Source organism: Periplaneta americana, chromosome 5 (genome assembly GCF_040183065.1).
Source record: "Periplaneta americana isolate PAMFEO1 chromosome 5, P.americana_PAMFEO1_priV1, whole genome shotgun sequence".
NCBI lineage: Eukaryota > Metazoa > Arthropoda > Insecta > Blattodea > Blattidae > Periplaneta > Periplaneta americana.
This window is the reverse complement of record NC_091121.1, coordinates 149,214,362-149,239,532: the sequence shown is the minus strand read 5'-3', so window position 1 is coordinate 149,239,532 and position 25,171 is coordinate 149,214,362. Positions and strand designations below refer to the sequence as shown.

The 25,171-nt window shown below is 37.0% G+C and overlaps 1 protein-coding gene across 5 annotated transcripts in view; it reads right to left on the bottom strand.

The window, feature by feature from the left end:
• GEFmeso (Guanine nucleotide exchange factor in mesoderm) overlaps nt 1–25,171 on the bottom strand; it is a 289,315-nt gene that overhangs the window by 31,597 nt on the left and 232,547 nt on the right. For all 5 annotated transcript variants that reach the window (XM_069826660.1, XM_069826661.1, XM_069826658.1 and 2 more), the window contains exon 3: nt 24,855–25,024. In XM_069826660.1, coding sequence (XP_069682761.1) covers nt 24,855–25,024 — 170 coding nt within the window. The remainder of the gene's footprint in view (nt 1–24,854; nt 25,025–25,171) is intronic.

Sequence of the window (25,171 nt, the reverse complement as noted above, 5' to 3'; positions counted from 1 at the left end):
TCGAGAAAAATTATGAGAACCTGAGCCAGAATAACTAAAATTCACAAACTTCGGCTTTCTATGCTATTCATAAACCTCGAATTTTAGGTTAAATGTATATATTTTTCTGTAGGGATAAACTAAAACGGGAATCGAATCCACGCATTTCGAAGCTCCAGATGAGCAGGCACACACACCTACCACCAGAGCTACGCCAGTGAGCAGTAAATTATTACTCAACATGAAAAACAGAAACGCAATGACTATATTTGTACAGCAGTGACAAAAAAAAAATCGGACTGACCCTTGTAGCTGATTTCAGAGCCTTGTTCACTCCAGAGCACGATAGATTGGTAAATAAGACTTTCGTGGTTCGAATCCTGCCTGGGAAGGAAACTTTTTTTTGTTCTTTATTCAAATTTATTCCCAATACTTTTCGATTGCTGGTAAAATTCATGTTCTGGGAACAATAAGTTCATTAAGTAGTAAAATATCGCTGCAATCGAAAAGTTTCTCTTTATTCTAGTATCAAGTAATTTGTTATTCGTTATGTAGTTTAGTAGCTATGAATTTTTTAATTGTTTCACGGACTTATGAATAGCCCTGTACTGTCATATGAACAAGGTTAGACTATCCCACTACCCTATCCTTGTCTGTTCGTTGAAGTTGCATGACGCAGAGTCAGCAATAGTTTTTCTATGAAAAAGTTGACTGCAGCTATTTTATTGATATCTGTATTTAATAAGATGAATAGGATATAAATCAATGCTGTGACATTTGTTATTCGTATATTACAGTAAGTTTTAAGAATTACTGAAATAAATGTATGCTTCCAATGACAGCGCTCAAGTGTGTTGATTTACTATAAAACCACAGCTAAGAGACACTAACGCGTCTTGTTTCCGTTCATCTAAAGAATGACGTCATATAAATAAAATGTGAACTTGTGTGTGAAACCAACAGGGCAGGGAAGCACTTACATTAGGTCTATGCGAACGATACCGAATTCACACCGATATGCAATAGAAATACGTGGACCATAGATTATAACCATCCAGGTGATTCCTGAACATATAAGATAATATATTTTGTCACTTATATAAGCGCACCGAGTGGTTGAAGAGCTACGACTATCACGATTTGTTGAAGCCCTTAGTAGAGAGCGTACTCTACGAAACAGGTTTCGCTCAGGTAAATTCCATCGGCCTTTTGGAGCTAAAGATTGAACGAGACTGCCGAGGAATTAGTGTGTATATTTCCCCTGGATCGAGCGTGGAAAGGTTTTGTGTTGCGTAATATGGACAGGTAACAAAAAGTGTCGTGCTATTTTTTCTACGGAAATATCCTGGCATTAAATAAAATGTAATTCAACAATCTAGAATTGAGAACCTGACATTTTAAATGTGCTAAGTGCCAAAAACAACTTCCTGAAATATTGATGAAAAACACACTGTGAATTGCATGCTGAGATGCCTAAACTCCGTCTTTTGGCGCACGAATGAGACACTTACCTGTACAGTTGAGCCACAGTCTAGTATATACAGTCACGAAGCTTGAGTTATTGAGGGTACTAGGAACAATAGTCTGTGCCGGTACTATTTCGCATTGTCTGTGATGAGGCGATAGTAGCGATCCTGGTGGTTAGCAACTATCTATGGATGCATATTCCCTACGTATTGAGCTTCGTGACTGTATGTACTAGATGTGGTTGAGCTACGACAAAGACAATCATAATGGATGTTCCTCCCTTAGGTCGAATAAAATGAAATTTGAGAAATTGGCACTTAGCACACTTAGAATGTTAGATCTTCAATTTATAAAGTGAAACATGGGAGAAAATGACTCATTTTTAAATAAAAAGGCGCATAAATCGCGTTTTAACTGGAGAAAAACTCGACAACATAGTCTATATAGATAGGCTAGAACAGTCTCCCACGAAATCGTTAAGAAAGAAAGTTAGCTCAACAGCTAGGTGTATCCAAGACAACAACTTGGAAAGCGATGAAACTGTTAAAACTAAAGTCTTATATCCATAAGGCAACAGGATCACAAATTTAATCAAACGGACCATGTATCCAGGGTTCAATTCTATCGATAGAGACGAAATCCAGTGTCTATCTTGATTAAAAAAAAACGTAAAATATGCGTTACAGAGGATGATTGACAGTTCCAAAGCTTATTATGAGGTAAGCCAATAAATTACATCTGTAACGTAATGAATAAGTCAAGAGCTTTTACTGCCGAAAGCTAATGCGCTGAATCACTACATCGTAACTTCAATTCGTACTCCTCTCGTAATGACATTTTATTGAGCATATTTTTCCTCAGTATATATGTCACAACGCATTAGGGAGACCCAAGGTTCCAATTGAATACTGCTTTGATTTCGGACTCATATAGGATTCTCAGGTAGATAAGTGTACATACCAAAACTTTATTCGGTGTGCATATTCTGAGAAGACTATTTCTGCTCATTACTCTTTAATTGAGCGGTCATCAGCACAGTGTACCCTCGGGGTAGCGTCTCTTACCCGTGGATAAGAGACAGCACTATGGTGCATCCGTGGCTGCTGGCGGGTATGCTCTCTTCCTCTTCATGTTGCACGACGGAGCATATTACGATGCACTACTTACACGTTACCTATTTAAGCGAGTGCTGACGACCACTGCTTTAATTGAATACTTCACATTCAAAAAAAGTTGATTCATAAGCTGATACTTATTGTTCATCCACTTTAGATTAAAATGAAATCTGACCTGATTTGATCTGAAATTGCAACTCTATTTCGTCGTAGACAAAAACTTCTTGTTAAGTGAGGCCCGGTGTCGTGCAGGCTCATGTCACGTTGAAGTCCCACCATGTGTCTAAGTCATGCCCAAGCAGACGGGGAAGAGATAAGTATGGGATTTAGGCCTAATATTTTATATTAATATCTGCTCGTCAGGTTAATGAATTGTCGCGTCTGTGACTAAGGCGACAGCGACATGGTATTACATCCAGGTGGTTCGGACCTCGGCCAGGTCGTGATGGAATCTGTGATTGACAAAGCAGACTTTGCGGACGGTTTCCTCGGGGTACTTCCCTTTTCCTCTGTCATTAATTTCACAAACACTCTCCACCTTCCCCTCATTTCATCTATCAATTGCTATCGTTAAAAATAGGCTTAGGTGAAGATTTTGGGGATAGCAAGGGTTTCCTATACTGATATGGGATTTAAGATCTTGGAGTTCCAGGACATGGGGTTTATCAGCTAGGCTCCTTGTCTAGGGATCGGACCTGGCTCTGTCAGGGCTGAGGCAGGGTTGCCTGCATGTCAGCATCGGATTCAGGAATGCCGCCCAGGCTACATATCGGAGTGGAACAATTTAATATTACCTAGAATAAGGGTCTAATAATAATTGGAGTCAACCCTTATTCCGGTGTATTCAATATATTATATCCCCTACAGAACGTGTATATTGGACCAATGTGAGCTTTAGTGCATGGATTCATTTAGAGTCTGGCCCCCGAAAAGCCAGTGAACTGTTTAGTTATACAGTTTGATTACACAACTTTTAACACTATATCACTTCGGAATATGCATTATGTGTCTTCCTAGTGTTAAATTCTATCGTACCTGATTAACATGTTTCGGCCTGTTATGGACCTTCTTCAGAACTGGTTGTTGCTGGTCTTGGCACCTTTTGTTTTGTTTCCGGTGGGGGTGTGTTTGTGTAGTGTAATGTGGAGTCAAAGAGTGTGTGTGTTCTGAAATTGAGTTGCGTGTTGAGAATTTAATTTGGATGTGTTTTTGTGTGTCTGTATATTTCGTATTGTTCTAGTGTATCTAGTTTCTGGCTTTTTGGTTCGATGTGTAGAATTTCCATGTCTGTGTTGATGTCTCTGTAGGTGTGGTTAGCATTTGTGACGTGTTCTGCATATGTGGATGTGTTTTGTAATTTTGTTATGGTTGTGATATGTTCTTTGTAACGTGTTGAAATGATCTGCCTGTCTGTCCTATGTAGAATTTGTTGCAGGTGTTACATTTGAGTTTGTATACGCCTGTGTGGTTGTATTTGTTTGTTTGTGTTGTTTGTGTGTTGAGACGTTTTTGTAGAGTATTATTTGTTCTGTATGCGATGTTGTAATTTAATTTCTTAATATTTAGTTATATAGTCTTGTATTATCTGTGCGATCACCTGAGCTTCATTCATTCATATTGTTCTGCCCAAGGGTAGGTCTTTCATTGCAAACCCAGCATTCTCCAGTTTTTCTTCTTTTCTGCCTTCCTATTAGTCTCCTCGTATGATTCATACATACAGTATCTTAATGTCGTCTATCATCTGATATCTTCTTCTGCCCCGAACTCTTCTTCCGCTCACCATTCCTTCCAGGCAGTTTCTTCTCAGCCAGTGAACCAGCCAACTCCTTTTTTTCTTCCTGATCAGTTTCAGCATCATCCTTTCTTCACCCACTCTTTCCATCACAGCTTTGTTTCTTATTATGTCTGTCCATTTCACACATTTTCCTCCACATCCACATTTCAAATGCTTCTAGTCGCTTTTCTTCACTTTGTCGCAATGTCCATGTTTCTTCCCCATACAATGCTACACTCCACACCAAGCACTTCACTAGTCTCTTCCTTAGTTATTTTTCCAGAGGTCCGCAGAAGATGCTCCGTTTTCTATTAAAAGCTTGCTTTTCCATTGCTATTCTCCTTTTGACTTCTTGACAGCAGCTCATGTTACTGCTTATAATACACCCCAAGTATTTGAAGCTGTCCACTTGCTCTACTGACTCATTTAGAATTCGCAAGTTCGCTTTCTTTACTTTTCTTACTATGACCATGGTCTTCGTCTTGTTTGCATTTATACCCATCCCGTAGGGACCCATACTGCTCACAGCTGTCATTTAGCTCTAGTAACATATCCTTTAGTATCCTCTCCTCTTCTGCTAAGAACGCTATATCACCAGCAAATCTTATGAACGTTATTCTCCTTCCTCCTACTGTCACTCCTCCCATGTTCTGAAAACAGTTCTTCACTAAATCCTCCAAGTAGATGTTGAACAGAGTAGGTGATAAAGGGCATCCTTGACATATTCCTAGCCCTATTTCGCTTCCTTCTGACATTTCTTCTCCTATCCTGACTTTCACTCGTTGTTTCATATAAAGGTTACTGAACAGCCTCCTCTCTTTCCAATCCACGCCAATTTTCTTTAGAATTCCCATCAGTTTATTCCAATCCACTCTGTCAAACGCCTTTTGTAGGTCCACAAATACTATACACACTTCTTTATTCATCTCTAGATATCAGTCTGGGAAGATGTCTTGTATTGCTTTTGTTATCGCAGATTAGTACAGCAATCCTTCGACTCACCCCCATTTCACACGCCCTGTTATGTTTAAAATTGTTCCTGGCCCGGGAATACACACAGATCCACTGGCTCTACTAATTGTCTTCCCTCGGAAAAATGACTTGTAAGTTACATCAGCTGCCAGATTTGACTGCAAGATGGCTAATACAGCAGAGATGATCTCTTCCTTACATCATTTTGTTGACGTCACGAGGTGGGAAGTGAAGAAGCCTCCAAGACATGGAGGCGCAGTCGGTCTGGCTGGCTGCGGATAACCACAGGGTCGTGGACAGTAAGCTTCTGCGTGCGAAAAGGGCCCGCGTATCGTTGGTTATCATAATTACGGTCATTGTAGGACTAGTTTTCAGGGTGTGTGCACGGTTTATTATAATTTTATTCATATTACGAGCAACAGGAGTAAGAGGTGAAGACTTTCCTTCCTACAGATATGCCAAGGGAACAATAAATTATCTCTATATTAGTGTAAAAGTGAATAAATGTCCAGATGATAGGTAAAAACAATATTACAAGATAACAACAATAACAATAACAATAATAATAATAATAATAATAATAATAATAATATTTATCCATTTATGAGGGGTACAGGGCTTCAACTAAAGGCTGGTTCACAATAAACCGGGAACGAGAACCAGAATGAAAACGAGAAGCAGAGGACGTGAATATGAAAATTTTTGATTCACAATAAACCGAGAACGTAGGCGACTATGCATATCGATATGTATGTCAATAACGATATGTAAAGTCGATATTACGCATTCTGATGTTATTTGTGTATAATTGACCAATGGCGTTCTCTCATGAGTACAAGGCAGCCAACATAAACACAGGTTAACCAACTTCGAAATTTCAACTGAAACATTTCATTAGGTACGGTACTATAAATATGCCCATGCAACTTTATTATTACAACCTTTTTTAAGTATACTATAACGTAAAATAATTAGAGAAGAAACATTTGTAATAGAACAAAAATGAACACAACAGTAGTTATTGAATTGAAGCGTGAATATGTAGTGTGTAATACAACCAATACAGTAATAAAATATGATTCGCTTCCGATCGGTGTTCAAAGATGCAGCTATTGAAAGCCACGTATTCTCCTTCATTTTTTCATCTTTATACGAGACGCGCCGCTTATCGTAAATGTGAGGATTTCAATATTAGAATCTCATCAAATAAAACTTGCTCCATGATGCACAGCACAGAACAAAATAATGCATAGATTATGTCACGGTCTTCTTGCTTCAAAATATACGACGACAAAATAGCTTTTAGATGGCAATAGAATGAATCTAGTGGGCTGTGATCGGAAACGTGAACGCCAAAGTTGAAACTTGGCCAACTCTCCGTTCCCGATCCCGGGCTCCGGCAAGCTTTTCGTTAATTGTGAATGCTCACATTTAAATTATACATTTTTAACAATTTTACCGTTCCGATTCTCGTTTCCTGTTTATTGTGAACCAGCCTTAAGTGTCCTCAGGGCACTATTCTGGGCAGTTAATTTAACAGTCTTCCAGGTGTAACTCTTGACTTCTTTCTACTGTACTGGGGGTTCCAATCCAATGCCTTAAGAGTCTGGTTGGTTACCGAGCTGGTCGCTCGTAACCTATCTGATGGCTGGGCAGAAAGTCAGGGTGATCAGAACGAAGTTTGCTTGCGCCTGCCAGTCAATGCTTTGCTTTTTCAAAATTGTTTTAAAAAACAGTAACACTTTGTAAAAGTACCATGACATGAGTAAATAAAATAGTTCGCACATTTTTTATCGTTACATTTCTGTATTTGTAAGGTAGTGATATGTAATTTTCTCTCTAAAAGGTTTTAGTATTTTCATATCCTCTGCTTTATCCAGTTTTAAAAAATACGTAATAGTTTTTAAGCATAATGTTGCGTTATAAGCATACAATATTTAGCTACGTTTGTAGCCGTAAGTATACTTTCTTTCATATTACTACCAAAATTTCATTCTCCTTCCCTCAAATTCAACAAAGAGAAGCATCCGAGAAAGCATTAAAATTAACTCAAGTACAAGACAGTTTCATAATCAAATTAAAGCTATTCTATGTTGGGATCAAAGGAAACTTTAACTGTGCAAGTCGCAGATTGCATAATGAATGAATAAACACTTCATTAAACGTTCCGCATCGGTGAAAGATAGATTTATTTTTAAATTTATAAGCGTTGTGTTGAATGTTTTGATGTTCCGAACAATACATTTTAGAAACATTCTGAAGCAAATACTATCGATGTACAGTATTTCAATTTGAGATGGCAGGGCATGTAGATGTATGGGCGAATCCAGAAATGCATATAGAGTGTTAGTTGGGAGGCCAGAGGGAAAAAGACCTTTAGGGAGGCCGAGACGTAGATGGGAAGATATTAAAATGGATTTGAGGGAGGTGGGATATGATGATAGAGAATGGATTAATTCTGCTCAGGATAGGGACCAAAGGCGGGCTTATGTGAGGGCGGCAATGAACCTCCGGGTTCCTTAAAAGCCAGTAAGTAAGTATAGTATTTCAATAAAAATATAGAGGTTTTTTTTTTTAAGTAAGCGATTTCTTCTTCTGAAGTTTTATTGTTGTGCCCCCATCTTATTACTTCATGTGATTTCATCCCCGTAAAATATTTGTTAATAATTTTACATTTCGCACACATGAATACCTTTAATAGGCATGGACTCGTTCAGATTTTGTTACATATCGCGGTTGTTTCTGCAATAACTCCTATTTGACATATTTATCGATTTTTAGAATTTTGCCCTATTAAATAACTTAAATAGTGATACAGCAAATAATAAAATGTCCTATATGTAATTATATTTCTTTGTTTCGAAAATGTAAGAATTCACGGCTGCCATAGGATGAGTGTGTTTTTTCTTCCTACTAAAAACTTTTATATTTTCCACATTGGAGTTATTGCAGGAAAAACGACGATATTATCGTTTTGTACTTCCTTGCAGTATTTGACAAAATAGCTTTGCACAGCAATTTTCCAAGACGACAACAGGTCGAAAAGATAGAGAAGAATAAGCGATTCCAATGTATACAGCATGTGGCAGTCTTTGCACAGAGGAAAGTTGTTTAAATTGCTTTTCCCTCTGAAGCAAACATTCCCTGCATAAACACGCCTTATATTTCTAACAAACCGATGATCTATATAACATCTGATAAAAAGTATTTCTCCGGGGCAGAAAAGAAGTGATGGAGATGAAGTGATAATTCGACCAAGACCTTCGAGTTCTATAATAATTAGAGATCCATAATGTTCCAAGTTCAATGTCTGGATATAATGCGGCCCCTTGTGTAGCGCCAGTCGGCGCCAGAGACCGGCATTAAAGGAGTACGAGCCTTGTCCATCATCCACACTTCACTTCCTGTTCCATTACGTCACACAGTGAGTGCGCAACCAACGGGCCGCAAGAACCCCCGAATCCTGTGTGCTTATTCTTGACAGAATTAATGATGCTGAATCAAAAATGCCTTATTTAGAATTAAAGTCCACCACTGTGAAATACTAGTAGCATATGAAGCTATAAAACCAGCAGTTCGAGCCTTCATTCACGTGTTTTTTCTGGGCTCGAGTTCATCACATGTTGAAGGCTTCCCCGCAATCGCTTTTGGTACGCAGTTCTTACTGGAGTGCAGTGGCGGTTTCTCGGGGGAGGGAAGTGAGGAACGTCCTCCTCACATTTTTCTTCTTTTGAAAGTAAATACCAAATAAAATATGTGCCTTGAAATTCGAAGAAGAGTCGATAATTTTTAAGTTCACAGCTATAAGAAAAACTCGGTTGATCGAGTTTTAAACGACGCGCGCTCATGTGCTGTAGAACACTGTGAGAAAGATGCGAGATTGTCTGTGTAGAGCAGGCGTGGCGAAAATGTGATCGTGCGCCGAGCCACTGTGTAACCTGCAACGTGCATAGCACCTATGGAGGAAGGCGGACACTCGAAGGGGAAGTGAAGCAACTGTCTGACTTATTAACGGATTTTCATTTTCCTTACGTCAAGCACTTAAATATAATTTTATACAGTACAAGGTTACAAACTAATGTCTAGTACGTGTAACGAAGAAAGAAATAAATAATGAAACATAGGACACATTATCACAACCTAAAATTAACTGTCTTCAGAATGTCTCAGCGACAGAGTTTCAAAATCAGGAATGATATCACTTACTGCCAGTCGTAGTTGATCACGAAGGTATTTGTCTGTCAGTCGTGATCTAAATTTGGTTTTTACTATTTCCATTGTTGAAAATAATTTTTCACAAACGTAAGTTGTAGCGAACATGGCTTCAAAAGAGAAAGCGAAAGAACGAAGCTTCGGATATTTATTTTTTGGCAAAGATTTGGAAAGTTAAACATTTGTCAAGTCCTTACATCTAGCTTTCATTTAACATCACATTGTAAATCTGTGAGTTTAAATTGAAGATCTAACCGCATTATTCGTACATCTGCTGAAAAATGATCGACGTACAGAGAAGTAATAATAATAATAATAATAATAATAATAATAATAATAATAATAATAATAATAATAACAACAACAACAACAACACTTAACCTTTTAATGTTTCATGAGTGACATGTAGTATAATGCTGTTTTATGTTATACAACCGTTTTCCTCGTAATACTTGTGAACAAATCATACATTTAATATTCTCATCATATTGGCAGCAAAAAAAATGCGTCCTCCCATCCTACTTGAAACTTTCGTTTTTGTAGAGATACATGTATTCGAGAGAGACATTGCGATGATATGCCACTCGCAGGTCAGAGACAAATACAAATGGAACGGAGTTTGACTCCAGTGAGTGAGAGGGTGGGGGTTGTGGAAGGTAGAAAGCAAGAGAAACCATTGCGAGTCACAATGTGCTCGTGAGTCAGATATTCGCCACGGCTGGTGTAGAAGAAAGGCACTCCATTCCTCCTTTACTGCAGTTAACACACATAGACAACAGCGCAATAGCGGCCAGAGAAAGAAGCAGAGTTTTAAAGCAAGTAAATGAACGGAGAGAGAGGAGATCATCCTCTGAATCAATCATGGGCGGGAAATAGAAACCGACTGGTCGTGCAGCAAGCTCGCTACCGCTGCCACCTAACGATTTTGCATTCAACCACACTATAACACATCTAGGAGGAGACACAACAAAAACAGTTTTAACGCAACGCTATGAAAGACACCATGTAAACTTGTTTTTAATTATAAATCAAAAATATTATTCATTGCACTTTATATAGGCTATTATTGATGGTTTGAAACTTTCGTTGATATTTGAAAGTTATGTAAAACAAAGCGGAAGTAATTCTACGTAGTTGGCCCCTGTAATTCACTTCTATTCATTGTTTACTAGACAGGGCAACAGCCAAGTTGTCAGTTTTGTACAAATATATTTGAAACTGAAAGTAGGTACTCCAAACTACATCATTTTTAACATAAAAAATTAATCGGCCGCCGGCAGCTTTGAACAATAATGATTGTATGACTTTACAAGAACTGACATTCTACAAAAGCATGTGATACTGAACTTGTAAAATGTACATGTGGCAACACAGACCACGTAGGTGGGTGCAGTGTTCTCGCTTTCCTCAGATTATTTCCCATTCCCATTTCCATTTCCGTAAAACGGTTCCGGTTACGAGTTAGTAGCTAGTCTCTTCCAATACGTGTGATGCTGTAGTGTGCTCCAAAAATGCTACGAGGTTGTGAATTTCCTTATAATTGTTAATTTGCGCATTTATTCAACAATGAATGGAAGTGAAAACATAATATATTTTGGACAATTTAGGAAACTCAGTTTACAAGAACAGATTATTGCTATACAGAAGGGAAGGCCAACCCCAACACTACCTGGTCTTACATGTGTGCATGTAGGCTAATTTGTAGCATGTTTCATTCAAGAAGGTGTCATTTCGTGCTGTTAACTTCTTTCCTCCTCTTAAGAAATATGCAGGAGCCGCCACTGCTGGAGTGTAATGTAACATATTAAAACGTCCGGATTATCATTGTTATTATCAATTTTTTGTCTAATTGAGAGTACTTGACTTGTGAAACTAATGCTAGGTATGAGAAAGTGACGAGAATGTTGGTTGGATGGGGTTCGACGGAGCATGCAGAGAAAAGGACTACGTACAGTCGCGCTCAGACCCTCTGTTATTTGTCTATGCTCAGACCTGACGTTTCGCGAGCGCCAGCAACATGCGAGCGCGACGTTGTCACGGCTACAATCTCCGCCTCTGTCTCTCAGCGGCAGTAGTTTTAAAACTGTGCAGCGCGATGCTTTACCCGAGATTGGTTTGATAGGGAGATACAAAAGGTTTCTTAATAATAATAATAATAATAATAATAATAATAATAATAATAATAATAATAATAATAATAATAATAATAATAATAAATATTATGATCAGATTGCATCGAATGAAATTAAAAGTCACAAAATATGGAAGTATTAGTTGAGTCAGACGTAAATAATCATATCGCTGAGTTTATATCAGTTTTTGTAATAGTTTTACTTTTATTAGGGTTAATAAAGTTGTCGAATAACATAAAGGCGGGGGGTGATAAAAATAAATTGAATAATAGGCTTAATTTGAAATAGCCGCATCATATTAGGGCTATATTGCAAGAAGTGGAGAATGCTTCTCACTCCACCGTTTCTCTCTCCCCCTTGAAGGTTTTCTTTCTTCTTTCCCCGGCAGCTTTTTACTCAAATACACTGGAGGGTTTTCTTCTGGCAGAAGCGAAGTGCGAAACATGTATTTCAATAAAGCAAAATGTTAATAGATACTGTAAGTAAAAATTAGTATACCCGCCTAATACGCGGTTTACATGCGGTCCCTTGAACAGCGTCTTATCGGAATTTTACTGTATTAACCCATAAAATTGGAACCACTGGGGGGGGGGGGGGGTAGAAATGTGAGTTTTGTTTCTGTGTGTTCAGAAAACATTAAACATTCATCATATATACATACAGGGTCCCTACAACATACCAAATTGGTTGGTTTCGGTTTGGGTTGAAGGAAAACCATTGTATAATGCAATAGTCCTAATAAAAAAATAGTACATTATGCAACGAGCCTATAATGAAGTTAATTAAGAAGCGAGTATGGATATTTATGAAACGAGCGCAAGCGACTTTTTATGCTCGACCATATTTCTAACTTGATATTATTAATTTTCTTTGTATCTGACCTTGACCAATGTCCCGTATGTTGTGAGATGTGCCAGACGCGAAAGTGTTGATTTTTTCCGAGGAACAGATGTTCACATTGACCTTGCTAGGCCATAAGAACCTACAGAGATAACACTGAAATTAAATTAGACATTGAAAAACGAGATGACAAATTGGATTTATTTGAATATTATTTACAATTAACGCTAATTATTATAGTAACAGAACATAACCTTCTGCGACAGTATTGGATTTCCAGCCTCCGTGACTTTTCGCTAATTCTCTTTCGATTGCATATCAGAGAATAATCGATACTTGCGGTTTTATAACGTTAGAAAGCTGACCTGTCATTGGCTGAACAGTTGTAACCTGAGTCGTCATTGGCTGAAAGACCTGACCTTTAATGAGTAGGTGTACTTTAATGACATGCATTAAAGATCTGCTACCAGGTGTATAATTACTACATTTCGGCATGGTCGAGCATAAACAATAATAATAGTGATAGTAGTAGTAAAGCCACCACGGCGCCGGCGTGGCGGCTCAGCGGCAGAGCTCTGGACTCTTAAACTTGTGAATTGGGGTTCGATCCCCTACGCATCCACGATTTATAGCTTGTGTTGGACAAGCCCGTGGTCCAAGTAACACATTTAATACAAGTAATGAGTTTATTTTTCATTCTTGATTACTTACATTCTGAGAAACAATATGTGCAGACTATTTTATTGTTTTCTTTCTCGCAGCCTCTTAAATCTCGGAAATATAAGCTTAAGGTAAACAGGGGTAAGCGGAACTCATAAATTAATAGTTTAACTTTGACATGTAATAACTTGCTGAATTGAAATTAAAATTATCTACAATTTGAACAGGTGACCATCAATACCTTATCTCCCTATGATGAAAAGCAAGAAAAATTACGTTATTAAGTTGAGATCCACGAACGCAAAACATATTTGTCGGCACAAAGGTTACACTTGCCTCCAGTGCTGAGGCTAAATGTAACCTAGTATCTTTCTGCAGCAAAGATCAGAATATGTCTTGAGACAAGTGAATATGAAATAACATTACATTCTGTATAAGGTAAGGTAAAGGTATCCCCGTAACATGCCATGAAGGCACTTGGGGGGCATGGAGGTAGAGCCCCATGCTTTCCATGACCTCGGCACTAGAATGAGGTGGTGTGGTCGGCACCACGCTCTGACAGCCTTTAACCCCCGGGAAGGACCCGGCGAGTTTGGCAACGAGAAAAAATCCTGTCACCACCTGGGATCGAACCCCGGACCTTCCAGTCCGTAGCCAGCTGCTCTACCAACTGAGATACCCGGCCACCTACATTCTGTATAGAATGATGATTTTATATTTTGGGCATGTAACACACTACAAAATGACTCACAAACTAAATAAAAAGCATCGAACTTTTGCTTAAGACAAATTGAAAGAATCAAAATACATTTAGAATCAGAATTTTATATTTTAGGCGCGAAAATGTTTCCACTCAAGAATATATGTGAAGTAGCTTCAGCATGAACATGATACGAGTACTTTGCGCCACTTCACAAACTCGCCTCTTTACGTTTAATGGCATGGGGCATGGGTTACGCTTGCCCCAAATTTACACTTACCCCGGTTCACCTTATAGTAAATAAGTCGTCTGCGCGTAGTAGCGTGTAACTGAATGTTGTATCGAAACAACGGTTACTGAATTCGAATCCCTGCTGAAATATGGACGTTTGCCCACTGTCAGTGTCATATTCTGAGTTTGAAGGGTTCAGAACCATAGTGGGCCAAGCGCCATTTATTAAAACCGTAGAAAACAAGGGTTAAAATGAAGTTATTACCATAATTCAATGGAAACATATTGCAAGTAATATAAAGTATACGCATTAAAACTAAATGATATGTCAATATTCATTAAACATGGTATTCACTTAACTTTAACCCTTGCTTTCTCCGTTTTTAATAAACGGCGCTTGGCCCACTATGGCTCTGAACCCTTCATTTATGAACTATGAGCGTTCTTTTCGGAACATGTTCCTACAACATAGTTTTATTGCGAAAAGTGTTCTACTGAGAGTCTGTCGAGATGAAATGGAAACATATTCGCAAGATTTTTTACATTTCGCCACATTTTATTGTCCGGTACGGACTAGAAGCGCTTGGGTTACAGATTCAATTAAACTACTTGCGTCAATTTGAAGAGGAGAAATGGTGTACTCCAGGGCTGAAAGTATCAAGTTAATAGAATCAGTGGCGAAGCCTAGATGCAAATACTGGGTAAGCTAAAAAAAATCAGCTTACGGTGTATCTTTTTATAGAGCAGATGTTTATCGGTCTTTCTGCCAAAATCTGTTGTGACACAGAAGATGATGACCACTCATTTTCACCCCAAGATAGAATACAAGTAAGATAATATAACATATTTGTTTCAGAGCACCCTGTTAGCAAGGATATTTCTTATACCATGACAATTGAAAATTTATATTTTATCTTTCTCCATCCGCTATTTTAATATGTAAATGTGGTGTCGATCTCCTATCTTTTTAAGCACATTTTATTTCATACATCCAACTTGGAAACGGTTTCTCTTTTAATTCTACAAATAATGACCTCAGTGTTCACTCAGTATGAGTCATTTTACACAAAATTAATAGTAACACATACACACGCATGCGCTTTTGATTAAACTAACATTCAATAACGCAGCGCATTCAAATAACACCAATACAGCGCGACGTATTTTTGTGACGCTGACGCTAGCTGCCCCGTTTCGTAGCGAGATGTAGCGAATCGATACCCCCTCCCCGGTCCTCTCTCAAGCTTGCGAGATAAGGTTGTAACCATGCCTTTAGAGGCTTGTGATCATAAAAGCCTCGCCTCGCACTGAACTCTTGGATCCTGGAATGACTGCCAACAGTGAAATTAATATGTGGAAGGATCGTAGTTACACCAAGTGTTACGATACATTGTTATTACGAATTTATAGGCCTAATGTTAGGCCTACTAGGTATAATAACTGAATTTGTTTGGGTAGGCTAAGACTCAAAAGTCTCTTAAGAGCTTCGCCACTGAATAGAATTATACGAAGCACAGGAGTGGTTTGTGGAACACGACATGAAAGTGATTCATATACAAAATTAGTACAGTAATGAATACGCAATATAGTAAAATAAATAGCTTAATGTTACTAGATAAATGGAATTGTTGTTAAAATAAGAAGTAGTTCATAGGCTAGTACTTGTGAAACTATATGTTATAATTGTATTTCATATGGGCAGGATGCGAATTAACGGGGGGGATGGAGGGGATTTCCCCCCTGTTGGTAAGTTATCCCCCTTTCATAAATTCATATTAACATTCCTGCCAGGGATAACTTCTATCCCCTGTTGTTTTAATACGAATATACTTAATAAAGTACAGTATAAAGTAAGCAAATAAAATAATATTGATGTATTACCATCACCGGCAAGCTGACAACAATCAGTAACTTAGGAATTACACATCTTATCTGAAGCCTGCTCATAGATATAATTATTATTATGATCAAGATGCAAGACAAGCAACTCAGTGCGACCAAGCGTTGAGCCGTATCTAATGAGGGTAATAATAATTTTATGTATGGTATTCTCTATCTAGGATTCTATCCCTCATCAGAAATCTTAATTTTCATCCTGGATATGGGAATGACGGATTTGAACTGAATGCATCAAATTCACCATGTCCATACAAGATTGATGAGAAATAAATAAAAAGTAAATAAATAAAAATAAACAGAAATTGAAAAAAAATACTTAGAGAAATAGATATACTGTAGGGGGATTGATATCAAAAAAATTATTCCAGTAAGACAGAGAAATAGCGAGTTTATGATTGGTATAAAACAGTGACTAGTCATACAAACTATATAACAAGTGCAGGAGGGTAGACATAAATGTGACGTTTGTTTAAGAAGGAGAACTAAAGTAGAAGGTACGAAATTTAAGGCTCATTCACAATGAAAATTAAACATAACGTAAGCGTTAACTTGAGAATATAAACGTTACGGTAAAATCAAGATCATTCACGATGGGAACATAATACTTCAGCGCTCCACGATTGTGTTCTGTTTGCAAATCACGTAAGCATAAGCATGAAAGTTTGGAGTTTGCAAACTTCCATGTTAACGTCTTACGGTTATGTTTATGTCAATGCTTATGTGAATCACTGTGAATGATCCCATTTGGTAGCGCAAACTTCTGTGTTTATGTTACGGTTATGTTTAATTTTCATTGTGAATGGGCCTTTAGGCATAATAAAGCATTCCGTAAGAAAGTGTATATGTAATGAATGTAATTGTGGCACAGTAAAAAATTGTGAGGTCCACATTACACGAATATAATTGTTGACATGAAATATAAGTACACATACAAAATATTTCGTCTCAACTGAAGATTTCGACAGCGGAAGTGGTAATGAATACAAAATCGTTTCTATCTCAGTACAGGAGGGACTTAGGGTATAATGGTTGAGATGCTTAGTCTGGACACTTCAAACAAATACATCAAACTGTGGCAAGAGCCAACTGTTGCTAGATACCATCGTAACAGCCTTTCTGTAGTCTTACTTCGCGATCTCCAGACTAATAATATTAACTAGACTCTCAAAATCAGTTGCTGTCATTCTCGTTAAGTTTCTAAATCCACTTCTATCTTCCGTAATTAGTAACGATACTAAGTTTTCTCTTAACAGTTTTTTCATCCACCACCACCTTCCACTTATTATGTCTTTTCTTGTTGGCTTTTCTGCTAATCATCACTAATGTTGCAGAAGATATTAATAATTCTGCCTTCGCTGCTTGACATACAGGATGAAACATATTTTCAAGGGGTTAATCTTTAGGATATTTCAAACAAAAAGTTAAATACAATTTCGCTTGTCTTTGCTTCCTTTTCGAGATAAAAACTATTTTATATGAAACATTTCATTCAGTGTTTGGGAAAGCCATTGATTTAATTCCTAATACGCTCAGTCAATTTAAGAGAGCAGTGTATTATGATAAATGATTGAAATAATTTTAGTTTTGTCCTTTAATAATGCAGAAATTTGATCCGAACAAATGAAACATTGTAAAATTCCTTTGCAGAACGAAAAGTTACATTTGTTCGGATCAAATTTCTGCACTTTTGAAGGACAAAACTAAAAATCTTTCAATAATTTATTATCATAATACAGTGCTCTCTTAAAATGACTGAGAATACCCTACTGTTGTTTTTTTATTATTATTAGTCTATTTTTATTGTGTACATTTTATTCAATTGTCGGTTTCTGGTTTAATTATGTGAATCCTACTTACTTGTAATCTAATACTAATATGTATTCCAATGTGTTTATTTTTATTTTTACTGTGTATATTTTTTATTGAATTATAGGCTTCTGTTTTTGTGTGATTCGTATTTGATTCTAACAACATTAATATGTATTTCACTATGTTTATTTTTATTTTATGAGGTAAATTTTTATGTAACTACCTCTTTTGACCTCATTATGTACCTAAATCGTATCAGTATGTAATTACTTAATTCCGATCCAGTTGTATGTTCAACTATGTAAGCAAGTTTTAATCCTGATTGAGTGGAAGAGAAGGCCTTACAGCCTTAACTCTGCCTGGTTAAATAAAGCAATTATTATTATTATTATTATTATTATTATTATTATTATTATTATTATTATTATTATTATTATTATTGGGAAATAAATCAATTACTTTCCCAAAACACGCTATGAAATGTTTCAAATAAAACAATTTTTATCTCGAAAAGGAAGCAAAAACGAGCAAAATTGTATTAAACCTCTTTGTTTGAAATATCTCAAAGAATAACCCCCTGAAATTAATGGCATTACTTGTGGTTCACCTTGTATATCGTCATTCAGAAATAAAACTAAATGTTCGTCTCAGTTTGGACGACGAAGCATTCTCCAAACATGTTTCTACAGGGACATCATTTTATTTTTACTTAAATTTTTATTGTACCTGAGTTTTTGAATGTACTTCACTCCTACCCCTTCTACTAATGAAGTTCAACCGTCCTGCACACAGATCCAAGACCGCATATACAGTCATAGTAGCCTTACGATCATAGTAAACAGTACGTTCCAAAAATATGTTCGCGTTTTCCAGTGACGAAAGAGCTTTCAATATTGAATCATTTTCGCACAGGTACTGTCGTCCATTTGCCTACGTCGTATCCCGGTTTCCCCCACTAGCTTTTATTCGCCAGCTAGTGGCTGGGCTGTCTTAGGAACATTAATTTCTGTTAGGAATTGAACGTCTACGTAATATTATAAAACTGTTTAAGATAACTTAAATAAAAGGGGCTCGTTAAGTAACTGTCACGTGATTTCCTCCCTTTCTACGACCCTACGACATAACCACTTGAACGGACAGCAGATAGTACGTCTGAGTAATTTTATCTTTTCGGATCGGGCAGAAGTGAAGATTGAATTTACAGTACGTAAGGTACTCTTTTATAGAGTAGGTACAGAATTATTTCAACACGAGTTACTAGTACGAAAGACGAATATGGTAATTGGGATTAGGTACAATAATCTATAGTGCAATAATATGCACAAAAGAACTGACGCCTGTATCGAAATGAACGGCCACCATTTTAAAAATGTGTTTAAATATCCGTATTATGATTATTTTTTAATTTAACTCCATTCTCTATATTGTACGCTAATGTGCTGTAGACAGTATAATATACACTGCATAATGAATACGTCCACATGGACAGCTCAGTTCGTGAGTAAAAACACTCATAGTTAATACTGTACTGTATATTGATTAAACAAAATCTAATGAAAATTATCAAACTCAAAAGCGCGATATTTCCTAGTTTATGTAAATGGATGAACTACTTTTCTTCCCTCCTATATCTAGTAAAGTGATTTGTTTGTACTTTACGCCAGTATCATCGAACGCCAGTCGTGGAAGGGGCTAGCAAACGGCGGTGATCCAGAGGTATAGCCAAGTTAATATTAAAAATGTTAGTAAAAATAAAATGATGTCCCTGTACAACGTTTGTGAACAATTCTGTCAACTTTGGTCTCCAATACTGTTCCTGGACAACATTCGCATTGGTCTGGACGCGTGTTAAGGTGTAGTCGTGACATCATCCTGACCACATCAATGTTCTGCTGCGAGTCAGTTATTGGACACAATGTCCATACATACAAATAAAATCAGACGAAACGTCGACATTAAGTACCAGCCTTCCAATGAGGCTCAAGTGGTGAGGTTTGCAGCTAAATTTCCGGTGAATTTATTCCTTTGACAGAAAATGCTTGTGTGTATCTTGTGTTGTCGTAATGATGGCTCTGGGTCATCAAAACACATGCCTATTTATTCCTTCTACTTAAAAACCTAATCTTTACAAGCATGTTAAGCAAAGGAAAGACTCAATGGCTTATCAAATATTATTAAAATTATACATTAATTAAAGAGTACCCTGTTACTGGGATGATTCAACACCGTGTTCATGTTCTAGTGCCACTTGACTAACAGCAATTGGAAAACGGAGACATTGACATCTGACTTTTTACGAGCACGTTACTCATAGTCTCACAGAAGATTCTGCTGAACAAAGCCGGGCGCCAGACGTATCAACATACTCTACATCTTGGCAGAGAGTGACGATAGTATTAAAATATTTAATCCAAAGGAATAGGTAAAATTTCTTCATAAAATAATAACAGAGAAGTTCACGTACATAAACGAGCAAAAATAACAACTTCGTAAAAACTTTTCGGAGGGAGGAGAAATGGGTGACCGTCTAATATTATACTCCTAAAGTAGACATTTTCTAATATATAACTGAAGTCCCATAATTTTGTACAGTTTAATTTGTAATGGAAACAGACAAAATTGTAATTCTTATAGGATCCAGTCCAGCAAAATAGACATAATTATTTCAATGAAAGGCGGGAAGCAAATCGTACACTTAGGAACAAAAAGAGAGATTACTTAAAGGAAAAGCTGAATGAGGTAGAAACAAATAGTAACGAAAAAACACTAGAGATTTATATATGGGCATAAAGGAATTTAAGAAATGACATCAGGCAAGGGTAAACATGATCAAGGATGAGAATGATGACTTGCTTGCAGACTCTCATTCCATCCTGAACATATGGAAAAACTATTTCGGGCAACTAACTACTAAATGTACAAAGGCCAAATAGAAATTATCGTGACGATATTTAAATACAAACTGTTTAGTCATTTATACCTGAAACCACGCTTTGTGAAGTCGAAATTGCGATAGAAAAGCTGAAGAAGTACAAGTCTCCAGATTTCGACCAAATTCCGGCAGAATTAATACATGAGGGTGGAAACGCAGGTTAAGGGTGTTCGAGAATATAGTGTTTAGGAAAATATTTGGGACCAAGAGGGATGAAGTTACAGGAGAATAGAGAAAGTCACACAATGCAGAACTGCACGCATTACATTCTTCACCTAACATAATTACGAACATTAAATCCAAACGTTTCAAGTGGGCACGTATGGGTGAATCTAGAAATGCACATAGAGTGTTAGTTGGAAGACCTGAGAGGAAAAGACTTTTGAGGAGCCCAAAACGTGGATGGGAGGATAATTTTAAATTAGATTTGAGGGAGGTGAGATATGATGATAGGGACTGGGCTAATCTTACTCAGGATAGGGACCGAGAGGGCGGCAATGAATCTCCGGGTTCCTTAAAAGCCATTTGTAAGTAAGTATAATTCATAATGAAAATACTGAGTTTTCAGTTATCGACTTGCACTTCTCACAATCAGTTCTTTAGCCATACTTCCTTCATGACAATCATTCGAGTTTAAGCGTGAGATATAAAAAAATTCTCGTAACTTGACTCTAATATCTGCCTTGCGCAGGAATTACACGGAAATTCGGTTCTTACTGACGCGATAACTGAAAAAGGAATTAAGAATTTACCGCGGCACTTCAGAAGTCGCCAATGTTATCGGGCTGCCAGTCCGGCGTCTCTTATACGAGAGCTTTTGGTCAGAGATTAAGAAGTTCCATCAACACTCAAACAGTCTCGTCACTCAGGCACCATCACATCTCTCAGTGCTTCTCGAGCACTCATGCTAGTTTTAATGTCATCTCTGCATCAAGTCTTTCTCAACTTTTTCATGGAGTGGGCAATACGATAAATGTTGTTTTCATCCTGTAAAGGAAACCAAAAGTATCCTGTATGGTTGTAAGAGAGATGTTAATGAGTCGCTTTGGCCATCATGTTTTCGGCTTTTCCCCGTTCAGACTTTTCAAAGTTCCTTCAGTGAGACGCCGAACTCCGGAAGGAGATAACAGACTGAAAGAAGCATAGGCGGAGAGAGAACAGTTTCCTTGGGGGGGGGGCAAAGCAAAACCATAGAATCCCAATATAACGAGGTTACGGGGGATATCATTTACTTCTTCCTACATTATAGCTTGATCGTGGTACAGTATATCGGAATATGATCATTTAATAAAAGTATTTTTGGGGTGCAAGTTTCTTACAGTGTTATATCCATATCCACGATGTTTCGGACCGAGTTGTATAGGGCTTCAACTGTGGGTCTACTACAAATTGTAATAGGGCATAACCATAGGCAGAGTTATGGGAGAGTATGTGGGGGCACTGCCCCTCTCCCAAATTTGTTTGAACTCTTTTTTCTTCTATTAACATTACAAAATATTGAATTCAAAAGACTTTTCTTGCTTTTGTTTATGAATAGGATATTATTTGTAAATGCTACCATCGTACTATCTCCCTGGAAAATAGCTGTTTTCACAAAAAAATCTTTGAACTAAGGTTGTTTTATGAAAACTACTGAAAATTTCCACTCCTTTAACATGTAACTATGGTGTTTTTTTTTTACTAACACCTAATTCAATAGATGGCCGCTGCAGATTTCTAACACAGAAGTACAGGCTGTTACAAAAGAAACATTACCTCAAACGAGGTATAGAAATTCTTATACATTCAGAAATTTAAAATGAATATTATAGTCTAGACACATGATCTGAAGACATTAATTCGACAATTTAAGCACAGAAATTTAATCAGAAACAAAAGCAAGAAAAAGTTTTTTGAATTCAATATTTTCTAATGTTAATAGAAAAAAAAAGTTCAGACAAATTTGGGGGAGGCAGTGCCCCCCCCCCCATAACTCCGCCTATGGAAAGAAGGTACTTATTAACTTTATATTACGCAATATTATGAGACGTGTATTCCAACAGACATAACAGAAATATTAACTTCCAAATAAATTTCTAAATTGGTAATTCAATATTATGAACACCAATGACATAGTTGTGTCATCTTACTCACATTCATGTCGAGACCTTCAGCGAGAATTCTCTGACAGCTATAACAGCTGATCCCCGCTGCAGCAACGGCATCACTGAATGATTTGAGAACAATTTTCACCCACCATATGTTGCTTTCCTTCTCACTGTTCTTAGACAAAGAGATTTTCCCCTACCCGCCGAGAATTCACTCTCCCGTCTAACGGACGAGAACGCTGTGATTTCCGCCACAAGGAAGCAGTAGCAGGCGGCAGGTGGGAGGGCGGGAGGAAGAACGGCACGTGTTATTTACAGACTAATTCTCACCACTTGCACATAGTATTCATACACCGTAGTACGCTCGTTCTTGACGCTCCATCTTGGCTAGGTATACAGTAATCTATAATCGATTGAATTCATAATATTGCTCATAATAGATATACGTAATAATAGCCAGTTTTTATACTGTATATCATAATTTTGTGAAAATGGAGTCTGTAGCAATAGTGAGAATATATCGAGAAGAATCGGTTTCAAATCCATCGTTAACTATATTAAAAAATAATTTTGCACAAAGTCAACCATATCATAGAAGAAGGGAAAATCGTGCTAGGCTAATTAAAAATTTCAACGTCTATTTAGCAGGAAGCAACACGTGTAAGTGAAAATAAATAAATATATATATAATGTTGTGGTATTTAATCGATTAATCTAATAGATTAATCGATCAAAAATATTTAATCGAATATTAATCGGTTATACTTATATTAATTATTATTTTGTTAATACAAACTCATACTAAATATTCCGACAATATTCCTCTCTCGGAAATTGCTTACTTAAAAACACAATAGTACTGTTATTTTATAACTGTAAACCAGGTAGCGTAGGAAAAATCTTTGCACAAACACTTCAGAAAGAGATGGAAATATGAGGATAGTGACCTATCCTACCTCTATTTAAAGTTGAAACACAATGCGAAACCCTTATTAAGTTTTATGTTTTCAAGAAAATTTCCACCTTGTTATCAACTCATCTTCCTAAAATATTAAATACATACTCGTCTGGAATTCGTCCCCCTCATCCCTTATAAAATAGCCATGTCTACATTGTGTGCAAGTGAGAGCGTAACTACCTTCTTGTCTTTCTAAAATCTGGTAATTCGATTACAATACGGGCCAGTCTTCTGTTTCGACCGCTGTACTTTTGCAGTTTCAGTTTCTGTACTGAGTTTGTATATGAAGGTTGTGTGTTTAGTTTGATAAAGAAAAAAAAATCAGTTTTCTGTGATTTGTGAAAAGTGTAAACACCATTATGTCATATAAGAATTTGAGAGGTAAACTCGGTGAAACGTTTGGATTTAAATTGAACGATCGTGGAGAATTACTTGACAGAAAAAAAAGTTTTTTCGTGTTCAGTGATGCAGAAGCATTATTACTAAACGTTGAGCGGCACTTAATTCGAAGCATGTGAATGCACTCACATGTTTAAAATCATGGATGAAGCAGTATTAACTAGGTGAGTAGTCATACTTTTTGTTATTTAGGTTTGTCTCTAAAATTCCCTGAGAAATTGACACAATAAATTATAAGCCTCATAATAAATATGTTAATAAGTAATGAAAATAGTTGTTTTGTAATATAACAATGCAATATACAGATATACAACATTTAATACTTATGTTTATCACCCAACACAAGTTAAATTTAACAATAATTGTGTATTGCAGTATATTAAAACATTTTTTCAACTCGATCAAAACTCGATTAATCTATCGATTAATAGATTAAATTCAAATAGTTAATCGATTAAATATTTTGATCGATCAACAGCACTAATATATATATATATATATATATATATATATATATATATATATATATACCGTATATGAATTTCACAAACGTGTGTGTGTGTGTGTGTGTGAAATTGTGGACATGGAATATGCCATTGCCATATGTTGCAGCCAGCACATTATATTCATGTAGCAATGGTAAGCAATGTAAAAGAAGTAACTCCCTGTTCCGTCATTAATTACTTACCTCGATGACTTGTTGGAGATCTCTCACGTATACGCCCTCGGTTTCTACGATCTCCATGACGACGCGATCCATGTAGCTGAGATGGGGATCGCAGTAGCGAGGACGGCCTGGCGGTGGGCACGGGGAGCTGATGTAGCTGCAGGGGCTGCACACTCCGCTGTCCCCAGAGCCTAGAATATCATGTTCTCATGAAGCGTAGTAGTAGTAGTAGTAGTAGTAGTTTTATTTTGCCTGGCAGAGTTAAGGCTGTAAGACCTCTTCCACTCAACCAGGACGCCTTCTTGTAAGAAATACAATAATAATAATAATAATAATAA